This window comes from Acomys minous, assembly GCF_964271855.1.
Source record: "Acomys minous genome assembly, chromosome: 2".
NCBI classification, from domain to species: domain Eukaryota; kingdom Metazoa; phylum Chordata; class Mammalia; order Rodentia; family Muridae; genus Acomys; species Acomys minous.
The window spans coordinates 33184468-33197648 of NC_140484.1; the positions used below are offsets into that span (position 1 = coordinate 33184468).

At 45.2% G+C, this 13181-nt stretch overlaps 1 protein-coding gene across 6 annotated transcripts in view; it reads right to left on the reverse strand.

Moving 5' to 3' along the window:
* SMARCA2 (SWI/SNF related BAF chromatin remodeling complex subunit ATPase 2) overlaps positions 1-13181 on the reverse strand; it is a 170673-nt gene that overhangs the window by 118674 nt on the left and 38818 nt on the right. For all 6 annotated transcript variants that reach the window (XM_084758050.1, XM_084758047.1, XM_084758049.1 and 3 more), the window contains 4 exons: positions 9301-9427; positions 7005-7178; positions 4450-4623; positions 2343-2513 (listed from right to left, as the gene is read on the reverse strand). In XM_084758050.1, the coding sequence (XP_084614176.1) occupies positions 2343-2513; positions 4450-4623; positions 7005-7178; positions 9301-9427 (646 nt within the window). The remainder of the gene's footprint in view (positions 1-2342; positions 2514-4449; positions 4624-7004; positions 7179-9300; positions 9428-13181) is intronic.

The following is a 13181-nucleotide window of genomic DNA, read 5'->3' on the forward strand; positions in this document are numbered from 1 at the left end:
TACTCTGAGTGGTCTTAAAGCCTAGTGAAAGAAACAGAGCCCAGGAAGGACTGGGAAGAGTCTGTTTCTTTCCGTCCTTCCCCTTCTCTTCCTCCCTTCCCTTTCTTTCCCCCTTATCTCTTCCTTCCCCCTCCCCTTCCACATTTCCTAGAGTGACAGTCTAGGAAGGAAACAGGGCCCTGCCTCCTTCCTTAGTCTTGCTAAAGGCAAGAGGTGTTCAGGTGCTGGTCATCCTGAGAGCAAACAGGTAGGTGGCTGGTAATAAAGATTCCTCACGTTGATCAAGTAGGACAATCATGAGGAGACGCTCAGAGCCCTGGGGGGGGGGGGGGTGGGCAGCTGCTGCTCTGCTCTCTTATTTCTTTGCCAGGTAACCAGTGCTCACCTCCACACTGACTTCCGGTTTTCCTTGTCATTCATCACAGTTAAAGTTACTACTTTGGGTACATAATTAATTAATGTCTGTGTCCCTTCCTTCTTCTCCAGCACACACCCTGGGCTCCTATCTAAGTGCTGGTAGATGGAAACATAAAACAGAATGATGGTCTACATTTGCACGGAGATCACCTACCCATCTACAGATCTGACAGAATAAGCAGAACCTAGAGAAAAATCGCAACGGATCCCCGCTCTGCACAGAACAATGCGAAAATACAGGCATAACTGTCAACACTCAATCATTTCTTCCTTTGCCTGTGGTGATGTGACTATCTAATTCCACAGCAGGAATCTATTAATTATAAACTAGACGCTCAAATGTGGGCCATTAGCTTTTAATCACAAGGAAATATAGAGAACATTAATGCTGAAAACACTAGCAGTGACAACCTCTACAGAACACATCCGCAGACCAGGAAAAACCAGAACTAACCTCAAATGGGGTCTGCTAGCCAAATAACCCAGCATCGTGTCTGCTTGGCTTTGTGCTCTATTACTGGCTCTGAAAGTTATCTTTCAAAAAAAAAAAAAAATCACAAGTTGGGAGCTAGAGTTCTGCAAAGTCTGCAATGGTACACTGACAAGAAAATGAGGTCCTCCTCAACAATAAAAATGTCTAACTCCAAGCGCCGGCTCATCCTTCCCCCATCTGCACAATACAGTGAGCTTTCATATATGAAGCAAATCAGGTACAAGACGGCGCCTTCTCAATCATTCAGTCCTCCTCCTTTAATTATAGAACAGGTATGAGAATTCAGGAGCCATGAAATTATTTATTTTTATTTTTTTGAAAAACATTCTGTTCAATTATTCAGTGTAGAGAGTAAATGATTAAATGCCACCACCGCTTCATTTTCACAGTCCTAATGAACATTTTCTGTTGATGTTCATACCTGGCCTAATCAGAAGTTATTATGAAAACAAAATGCAGCTGTCTGCACCTCAGTCCTCACCGGGCAATGGCTCCAGGAGACCCGAGTCTGTGGAGACCAAAATCTGAAGATGCACAGGTTTCCTGGGCAAATGTCACAGTGTTCCCACGTCACCTCCCCGCATTCTCCTGCATACTTTAATCATCTTGTGATTACTTATGACATCCCTGCCACCTAACTGCCATGTTGTTGGACTGTTTGGAACACAGTGCCAGGAAAGCATCTGTATAGTCTCAATACAGAGAATATGTTTTTCCGCTAGGGATGCTGAGCCCTGTATCCATGGGATGCTGACTGGACACTCCAATATCCAAGAAGATCCACATTTTCTGGTCCACACTCAGGGATTTACTGAACTGAGACACAATATCTGCAGAGCAGAGATACTAAGTGGTGTCCTTCACTCCTTATGATAATTATCCTACATCTGACACAAGGTTGCTTTTTCTCTGTGGCTGTAAAACTTGTATCAATACACTTACCTTACTGCAACACAAGGACTGGAGAACTGAATAAAAACTTCCATCTTTTCATCTGTCCAAACCGACTGAAATATATGTCCAGAGCATCCCAGAGATTTCCCACCTGTCTCCCCTCTGGCTCGCTCCTGCATTTTCTTTTTTTCACTCCATTTTCTTAACTCAATAGTCCCAGCCACACTGGTATTAAACATATACAAATGCTCATTTGCACCTATATTCTTTTCTCTCCTAGTGACTGTGCATACTTGATTTGAAATATTACACTGTATTAAATAGCAGCAGCATAGACTACACACTCCCCCATTGCAATGATATGTGTATAGCCTTGTCTCTAATACTTTTACACCGTACTGATATATGCGACTACTACATGTCAGTAATCTAAAGCTCTCATTAGTTAGATGAGCTTATCAGAGAGCGACATTCATCTAAACCCAGTCCTTGGAGAGACATCACAGGCAAAACCTGCCAGCCAGCCTAAGGAGCTCACCTTCTTCCTCCTCCTCCTCTTCTTCTTCTCTTTGGCTGCTTGGGCCTGCTTGTGCTCCCAAACCAGGTTCGTCAGATTGGCCACATACTCATCAGTCTGCTGCAAAAGGTAGGCGAGGCGCCTGTCTTTCTTCTGGTCGATGAGTTTCCTGTAGCCCTCTTCATCTTCAGCCTGTTCAGGAAGAAGGAAGGATGACAGCGTGATGATGATGCACAGATGCTCACACTCCTTTCTCCTGGCCACAGCCTGAATCTGGTGGTGCCTGGGGCTGGCAGGATGAGAGAGGCTGTGCAAGCTGCCAGTGGGCTCTGCAATTTGGCAAATATAGAGCCACGTGCAGTATACCTTGGAAGCGTGACGCTAAAGTTTGCAGCAAAATTACTGCACGGAGCCTCGCTGTGTGTGTGATATGACCAAGCATCTGAGTTGGCTCTTCTACCTTCTGTGCTTCTTGAACTATTCAAAATTCATGCAAAATCCAACACACTAAGTCACAAGCCAATGTGACTGGAGATAAGTCATCGAGTCCCTGAAGCATGGTGCCACTCAGTAATAATGCAAGCCCCATAATTTCCACCCCTACCTCCCATTCAGCATCATCATGAGATCCAATGGGAGAAAACTCTTGATGTCTTCTGAGCCATTTAGAGAGAAGTCTCCTCTAGACTTCCCATTCAAGGAATATCCTGAAATATCTTCCTATGATGCCCAAATAAAAGGAAGGAACTATGCACTTTCCAAGAGCCAGCTCTATCCCGGAAGAGAGCAGTTACTGAGCTGCTGGGCGTCACTCCAGCACGTGCCAGAGAGACAGCAGCTTCGTCACTCAGTGTGGCTGCCGCCTGCCCCGAGAATGAGCATGGACTCAAATGCTATTATAACTCTAATTGCTTTTGGCTATGGTTGATCTCACTTGAAGAAAGAGTGATGGAAAACTTCAGTTCCTCTATTATCTGTATTTCCATCATTTAATTGCAAAAATTAATGATTTGCAAATGCCTAATCATTAGTGTCAAACCAATCTGTTGCCGGAGATCTAATACAGTTTTTCCTTCAGTTGAATCAGACAAATTTGCCTGTTGACTGCTCCGTTTACTAACACAATAGTATCCCACACTAGGCAACGACTCTAAACAGTACTCTCCACCCCAGAAATGGGGGAAAGGATGGAAAATGGTGAGATTCTGGAATACCCTCAAATGGTCCTTACTGTCTGCAGCCCCCAAATTAATGAAATAAAACATCAACTGGCATCCCAGTGAGGACAATGTCATTAGGATTTCTAGAACTGTACTTATAGGTGAGGTTTATTCTCACCCACTCAGGAATTCCGTCCCACACAGAACTTTGGGTCACTTATCACCTTTACAGATTAGTTGCTTTCCTAAATTTCATGGTGTGCTTTGTCCAGTTCCAGAAGCAAATGGTCAATAAAACCCAACACTCAGGCCAGTGATAGAAACCTGCTTGCTCTGTGTGTGTGGAGCCAGTAAAAACTAACTGTGCAAAAGCAATGGTGCAAAACAACCTCTGGGACAACAGGGCTGCCGTGATTAAACTTTCAGATCAACTCAAAAGTCGGGCTTTAAGCTCGAGAATACCTTAGCAAAATTACATGACTAGTAAAATTATGAGCGCCAAGTGGGAGGAGGAGAGAGGGTGAATATAAATCTTGGAATTCAAAGATACGACCTTGTGACCTATTCCTTCAAAAAAAAAGTCTTAGTCATTCACCCCAAAACATCCTATGTTTGAAGGACTGTATTTGCCAGTCTTCCAGATGGAGTCATCACACCCCTGCAAAACCCAGCACTTGCCGTCGTCCTCTGAGAGGCTATGCAAGGGGATGGCGATGCTAGGCCAAGGCACACAACGACTCTGTGTCAGTGTAGCCCTGAATCCTTAGATACACCATGTAGAAAAGACAAAGCGTTCTCATTCCTCCCTCCTCACACACACCTGCGAATATATATGTACGCGTATACACACACATATATACATGTGTGTATGTGTGTGACAGCAGCTTTCCTCTGGATGCCTCCGTGTCGCATTCAGAAAGACGCTAGCAGAGAGAGTGTCTTCCCAGCCCCAAATGGCGACCCCTTACCATCAGCCTCCGCATCCTCTCCTTCTCAATCCGCTCCGTCTCCTTCTTCTGCTCCCTTTCGGTGTTGGCATGCCACGTCGCCACTGCTTTGGACAGCTTCTGGATCTTCCCAGCCACAGACCGGTGATATTCCTTAAAATCTTTTGCATGTTGCAAAATACTGTTCAGGTATTCCTAAAGGAGTTGCAAGAGGAGAAAGGGATGATTTCTTCGTCCACTTCCCAGGGAAGGTGATGCAGCATACACTGACATCATTCAAAGACCACAATCTGTTGAGGGTGGGCCCCTCCCCCAGGGGCCTCAGCAGTACTGGTTATGGGCTATGGGCTAGTGTGACTGGAAGCTTACGAAAGAGTGGCTGCCTTCAACTCCAGGGTGTGGACACCCGAAAACGGGACAAGCAAAGACAGATTGGGCTACAGGCTAGTGGGAAGAACAACTTCCTTCAACCTCATGTTGTACGCTTAGGAAAGAGATACTGCCTTCACCGAGAGGGTGTGGAGATCTGAGCCGGAAAGGGCAAGGACAAAGGCTGACCTATAAAAATGTCAATGACAAAATTTACAACACATTGTCCTATCACCCTGAAATAAACATGAGGGTTCTGGGCATTTCCAGTGAAAACCATATTTCTTCTGCTCCAGCTTAAATTTAGAAAGTGTGATGCAAAATAAGTTTATACAAAGCTGAAATTGCCATATGTAATCCGAATTCACTTTTCACAAGGAGGGGAAATGCAAACCCTACTTACACTAAAATCCGTAATTCCTTTTCAAAAGGAAACTAAGTTAGGCACCAAATTAAGCACAATAAAACAATCATGAGTCAAAAATCACATCCTACACCAAATGTTTCCAGTGCCGGAGAAAGGAATGCTTTTGAATATCGGGCCCTGTAAATCCTCCGACTGGCCCCTTCAAAGAGTACAGAATAGCACAGAAAACCAGCTTCCTGCTGGGGGCTGGAGGGGCAGCTCAGCAGTTAAGTGCACTTCATCTTACAGAAGGACCAGGTTGGAGTCCTAGTACCCACATGGCTGCTCAAACCACCTGGAACTCCAGTTCCAGGGGAATTCACAGCCTTCCTCTGGCCTTGGAGGGCATCAGGCAAGCACCTGGAGCACAGCCATACACACACACACACACACACACACACACATACACACACATACATACACACACACAGGCAGAACACCAAAATCACTGTCTACCCTTCTTTCCTTTTCTAAATTATCTCTCCCCAGATTTTGCTCTAGGAAACTCACTCATAGCCACTTTAGTCATCAGATTTCCATAGGTCTGAGTATGACATCTGTTATGGGCTAAAGATGACCCCAATTCAGTGGTCCCCAACCTTCCTAAGGCTGTGACCCTTTAAGACAGTTTCCTCATGTTGTGGTGCCCCACAACCTTAAAGTTATTTTTGTTGCTACCTTATTTCTGTAATTTTGCTGTTGTTATGGAGCATAATGTAAATATCTAGGTTTTCTGATGGTCTTTAGGTGACCTCTGCGAAAGGATCATTAGGCTCCTCCATGGGTCTCAACCCACAGCTTGAGAACTGCTGCCCCGGTTCATAAGCTGATGCCCCCAACACAATGCAATCAAGAAGCAGGGCCCTCTCTGATAGGATGGCAGCCTCTAGAAAGAGAACCCAGAAAGCTGCCTTCTTTCTGTTCCTACCCTGTAATAACACAAGACGTTGGCCAACCTGGAAGAAGGCGTTACCCCAAGGTGGCCATGCCAGCATGCAGACTTGGCCTTCCAGCCTCCCGATCTCTGAAAAAACAAACTCCTATTGTTGATAAACTACCCAATCTGGTATTCTGTTAGAGCAACCTCAACTGACCACAACTGGCTGGGTTTCAAGAAAGCTGGATCTTTAGCCTTATCTTGCTACAGGCCTTGGGCAGGTCACCGAGTGTCTGTCTTGACCTAATGCGACACTAACTTGAGTCACCTGGTAAGAAAGTATGTCAGTGAGGGACCTGCCTCCCCTCAGGTTGGTCTGTGAGCATGTTTGTGGGGCATTTTCTTGATTGCTGGGTGGGCCCAGCCCACTGTGGGTGGTTCCTCGCTGGGCCCAACCCACAATGGGTGGTTCCCCACTGGGCCCAGCCCATAGTGGGTGGTTCCACGCTGGGCCCAGCCCACTGTGGGTGGTTCCATGCTGGGCAGGAAGGCCTGGTATAAGAAAGTAAATGAGCAAGTTCTGCAGAGAGACCGCAAGCCAGTAAGGTTCCTCTATGGCCTCGGCTTCTGGTCCTGCCTTGAGTTCCTTCCTACCTTGGCTTCCGCTAACGATGGACTGCAACCTGCAAGTCAAATAAGCCCTTTCCTCCCGAGGTTGTTTCATCAGTGTTTTATCGCAGCAACTAAAAGCAAAGCAGGGCACTCTCAAATGATGCCACCTTGTAGTATATAAACTCCAAGGTTGCTTTTCTGCTCTATGACCCACCCCCGACACCAAGGTTGCAAACACCCTCACTCTGAGCACTGATTGACCCCATGCGGCACCTCTGACCGGAAGGGTTATGCAAAGGTCTAGTTAGGGACCTGGTGCTTCTGCCGGCGTTTCCTCTCCTGTTCTATCTTCTGCTGCTTCTCCAGCTTCTCTGTCATGCGCGCCTCTCGCAGGGTCTGGCGCTTGCTCCTCTTGTAGGCTTTGGAGTTGAGGGCTGTCTCCAGGGTGGTATCCCTTCGCATGCAAGCCACCACTTCCTGTCTCAGCTATCAGGGGGAGAGCAATGGTTAGAGAAGCCCCCTTGTCCCCCCACACACACCCACCCTGTCTCCCCTCCCGCCAAGTAGACACCAGGTCCTGAGCTCTGACCTCCTCGAGTTTCAATTCAATGGAACAACAGAAAAGGGACTTGATGCAAGTTTCTCAATCCAATTGCACTTGGTCGATTACTAAAAGCAAGAACTGCGGCTGGAGAGATGGCTGGAGAGACGGCTGAGAGGTTTAAGAGGACTGGCTACTCTTGCAAAGGTCCTGAGTTCAATTCCCAGCAACCACATGATGACTCATAACCATCTATAATGAGAGCTGGTGCCCTCTTCTCGCCTGCATGTGTTATGTGCAGGCAGAACACTGTGTACATAATAAATAAGTAAATCTTAGAAAAAAAAAGAAAAAGAAAATTTACATGGTAATTTTAAGGACAGAATAAATCTTCTTTCCACATAATTTATATCAAAAACAATTATAGAAAAGAAAGAAGTATAGTACTGTAACAGTAAAAAAAAATGAAGATGCTATGCTAGATTTGAAATAAAGTTATTCACTCCACTTAATTAGCGGAATGATGTTACTTAGTCAAGAAGCCTTTTAATTTTTTAAACTGTCATATGATCACTTTTGCTGCCCACAAAAAGAACTAGAGATTTGCTGTCCATCCATGTTCCAAGCAACAACAGTGACTCCAACAATGTAAATTTACAACTTCAAATAAACAGTAAAAATACCAGATTGAGTTTCCTTCCTACCCAACAATGACATTCTTTAGCATTTAAGTTTTATACTGTGCCATGGACTTGTTTTAGATTATCATCATACAACAGTGCACCCATGTTACATGTCATGCGGTAGTAGGCCGTGGGAACTGGAGGGTCCTCATTACAATAATCATTCAGTTGAGCCTGAAACTGGCACCCATCACATGTATCCGGGAAGCTTTGTAGATGACAGATTTTTCAGTAATATCAAACAAAAACTAGGGATACACGTCACTAGTATTCATTTCACCAACCTGTGTTAAACACTTTATTCATTCCTACGATAAAGTTTCCTCTAATTAAGATGCAATGGAACCTGGAGAATTTTTCTTCTTCGTTTTAAATTTAACCTGAAATCTGCTCTCAAAGCCCTAGCCAAGCAGCACCCAGATGCCAGGTGCCCTTCCCTCATATGACACCCAAGAAGTCAAATGTGAACTCCAGTTCAGAGCCGGAGGCCAGGGAGGTGGTGGGAGGTGGCCTTGTGATTTTGGTCAGATCCTCCAACAGACAGAACCCAATGCTTCCAGACGGCGCTTACTCATCAACAAGGCATTCCGCGTGCCCCACACTTAAGCACAAACTGTCTGACAAAAGAGGGGCTCCTTGCGTCCTTCAGCTTAGACATGTGATCTGTGGGTGGATACCAGCACACTTTGACAAAACTCAGCCCAGGGAAAATAGGTTCTGCTACATTCTGCTACACACATACTGATTTAGAAATCAGAAAACAGATCATTATGCCAGATCTTAACATCGAGATCTAGGAGGAAGTAACTCCTCATTAGTCAATGTGTGAGTCTGATGCCCCCAAAGTTAAGTCTTGATGAAAAATTAAGGTTCAAGACGTGTGTGTGTGTGTGTGTGTGTGTGTGTGTGTGTGTGTGTGTGTGTGTCTATGTCTGTGTTTCTACAAGCTTGGGCTAGTGGTTAGGAGAGAGACTACCATGATTTCTGTTTCTGGAGTGACGGCCAGCTTTGTACCTTTGGATTTACCATGAACACAGTCTACCGCCTCTGTGGTTTTCCTTGGAGCCAAGAGGGCAAGACACAGCTCTCCAGGATCTAGTGTCCTGGTTTTCATCCACAGTGCAAAAAAATGAAATAACTGATTTTGTACAGTACAGTACAGGAAAGAAAAAAAACACTTCTGATGTACAGAAGGGGGAAAGAATAATAAGTAGTTCATATTCATTACTTTCAGCTACAAGCTGTCAGTCTAAAGACACGCTATTTCCCCAAGTTCCTAGCTTTATAGCAATATCGAGTAGACACAAGGAAGCTCACAGATCACACTTTAAGAACAATTCCATTGATTTCCTACACCGTGGACTCACTGGGGAAAAGGTATTACCTGACGCTGGAAATTGAGTAACCGAAGTGCTTTCAGTTCCACGGTGGCTTTGGTTCGTAAATCTGGTGGCAAGGAGCCAGGGAGACTTTCCAGTTCTTGTATCCTATGAGCTATGCGAGCCTGGAGCCTAGAAGGAAATGGGAAAGTTTGGGGAGGGGTTGGTTGGGGGACGGGATGGACAGGCAGAGACCCACATTGCGATTTAGTCTTCTGTGACCTACAACGCTGGAGGTTTAGGTTCGTGGCACAACATGCTCCACATGCTTGCTCACAGTCAATCGCTGACATCCAACTAGGTTTTCCTTTTTTTTTAAAATGGAAAAAGTTTACATGTATTTATTTACCGGAGGAGGGAGGTGCACATACCATAGGGGGCACCTATGGACGTAAGAAGATTAACCTGTGCATTTCAAGACAACAGATGCCTCTAACTGCCCCAGCTAACTAACTCATGGAGCGCCAACAGGATCTTGTATGTTAATTGAGAAAAAGCGACCTTTGAACTCCTGAAGCCAGATGCTTCATACTGCCCAACCCCCTTGAACCTCTGTGTAGCTTCTCTCTGAAACCTAGAAAGGAACTTGATGCTACCACGAGGGGGTGGGGTGAGGGTGGGGGGTGTGGCTGGGGGGGGGTGGGAGGATAAGAAGTCCCTGGTGGCTCTCCACACAGAGAGCACACAGAGGCAGTCTGGCTAGCCGCCCAACTCCCAGCCTGCCTGCCGGAGTGCAAAGCCCAGGCCACAGTCCTGCCTTCTGAGCTGAGACAAACGGTGACTTCAGTAGCTACAGCGGAGTGGCAAGTGCAGTTTTAGGAGCTCGGGCCACAGAAGTCAGGCAGCTCGAGACATTCCGAGAGCCCTGCCAACCACAACCACTTCCTCTGTGCCGTGCTTGTTCAAGAACAGAAGACAAACTGGGCATCTGCAAAAATCAGGGGCAGCAAGCAGTGAATAGCATTTCCTGACAAGGATGCTGGGGGTTTCTCATTTTAGAGGCCATCAAAAATATAATTGCAAGCACTTCCTCCCAATGAGGGCAGACTACAGAATAAAAGACATCTCTCTTCAGTCTCTGGCTGACACATATAAACTGGTTTCAAGCCTTACTTTTATAAATACACACCAGTGAAATCTAGTTTTAGAATAAGCCCCTCCCCCAGGCTTGGGACAAAACTGTTTGAGAGAGAACTGAAAAGAAAGAAATGTTGATAAAAGTAGTAACGAGTTAACCCAGTAAACACTCACTGCATTGAGTACATTTAAGGAGCAATTCACACACACACACACACACACACACACACACACACACACACACACACACGTAAATAAGTGCTGCAGTGGCCCCATCTTACTAATGAGAGACCTAAAGAAACATGTTGACATCGCAGAGCTAGCAATGGAGGAATCCAAAATCAAAACCTAAATTAGATGATTACCGATTGTTTTTTTTTTCCATATCTATGTAGCCCCAAGTATCCAAATAGGCAAAAGGAGCTGCATCTAAGTATTAAAAATACGAAAGGAGGAGGAGGGAAGTAAGACAAAAACAAGTTTTTACTTTTAAAACCATGTGTTTAACAGTCTTATTATCAAGACCACACTAAAGGGAGTCAGGTATTGGAGCAACAAAAGAAGGTGTCACCCACAATTCCATTTTGTTACCTCCTTGCTTCTAGACTCCACACATTTCTTTTCTTGTTTAAATATCCTAGAACGTAAACTCCCCGTGTGTATTCTGGTCCAGTGTGACACAAGGAGTCAGGCACTAAACTCAAAGAATTGGTGGCTTCTTCTGCAACCATCTTCCAAAGGCTAGGCTAACCCACCTGGAAGTGGGTGGGAAGCTGAAGGGCAGAGAGGGGAGTGAGGAGGCCAGGAGTAGGGTTTGCAGCAATGGAGTGGGCATGTCTGGGGCACTGCAGCTCGGGGGGAGCGAGGGTGCTCTTCTCTGTGTCATGAATGCTTCACCAAAGGGAAGTGGCTCGGTGCACCTCAAGAGTGCCAACAAAAAAGAATCTCTCTCTCTCTCTCTCTCTCTCTCTCTCTCTCTCTCTCTCTCTCTCTCTCTCTCTCTCTCTCTCCCTGGAAGAGAGGCATGAAGTACAAAGTGCGAGCTCAAGAAAGAAAGAAAGGGGGAGAGTTTTACAGCAAATGATACGCACTCGATGTGGCACACAGAGTATGTGGCCAAGTTGCAGGAGGGGCAGCGGGGAAGGGCAACAGGAAACTCTATCTCTGTTGTTGTTGTTGTGCTTAATAGAAATCTTCGTTTTAAATAATGCTCCTCTCCAGACAATTTCATCTTCCCATCAATGGGATTCAGCAGGAAGTCCGGTAAAGAGAGTCGGGATTCTAAACTTCCCAAAACAACAGCAAGATGTAATCCTGCCTGACTGCAGGAGATTCATTTAGTGTCCTCACGAGCACAGAAAATTGAAGCAGAATTAGGTCACTCGGGTTTTTCATACAGACTGAAGAGTAAATCAAGAGAGGTTACTGTTCTGCCAAGGAAAAAGAGTTCCATTAAAGGCAACAGATATTTGTTCAGGTCCAGGGGAGAACTTTATGATTCCTGGAGGAGAGTTATTTGAACAGAAAATGACACTGGTACATTTTGTCCCTTCAAGGAGCTGAGTGACTCTTTAAAGAGCAAGGGTGAGAGAAAGGGAACATGTGTGACTTTGGTGACTCTTCTGACAGATAAGCTATTGGTAACTTTTGAGAAGGAGTATCCAGGGTTGTGATGGTGACAAGGGCAAGACAGTGAAACACACACACACACACACACACACATACACACACTCACTCACTCACTCACTCACAGGTAAGCTATTCATAAATGTCTCCTAAAGCTCTGTTTTCACACTCAATTCTGTTTTGGGACCAGAGGCATTGCTTAATTAAAAATTGCCTTTCTTGAATAAATCCTTTTAAGTGTAAAATGCATCCTCCAAGCAAATATTTGTTTACACGGAGCTAGTTTCCATGTCAGTGTGTAAGTTCTTAAAGTCCTCTCTGATTGAATGTGGAAGGAAATGAAGTTGGCTACAATAAGGGACAAGAATTAGTGCCCAAAGAAATGGGGTAGCATGCAAAACTGTCTGACATCAGAGGAAGAAGAATACATTAAGAAAAAAAAAAAAAAGTAAGTCAAAAGGAAAGGACCCAACCTTACAGGGAGATAAATGTTTTCAACCCCCAGGGCTGTACAAATCTGAGGCCAGTGTGTCCACAGGCAGAAAAAGTCTCTTAAGCTTCAGCCAAATTAAAAAAAAAAAAAAAAAAGAAGGTCGCTGTGTCAAACTCTGTGTTTATGGCAAACCAGGAAGTGCAGCCAACTGGCTTAAAGCAATCTAACATCCTAATAATTTCCTTCCAATTTCTGCAGGCAAGCACCGCAGCCAAAGACATGGACATCTGTTGTGGCATTTCCGCTGCGTGCCATTTTGCTTTGTCAGAGCCTGTGAAAACCCAAAGGAGACCTGGTAGGACCTTATTCAGATCTTCAGGCAGGTTAAGGAAGGGGCAGCAGCCAGGCAGAACCTAGTGGCCAGGCAGGGAGCAGGAGAGAAGAGAATCTCCTAATTGTCTTTTATGGGTTTGTAAGAGACTTAATGTAACCCCTTCGATGATAAACTTAATCTCTGCGGTTGGACAGTGTGTCTTTATACAGGCAGAAGCCAGCTATTGTCCCATGACTAAACAAGATAAGGCATGCCCCTGCAATGCTGCCGGCGCAACTTTATTCTTCTCCAGATGGCCATGGGGATATTCAGGCCAAAGGTCTCACCAGGCTTTTGGCAATGACTCAGCTTCAGCTTTACAAAAGTAGACACATTTCTCAAATACTAATGATTTGATAAATCACTACTTGACCACA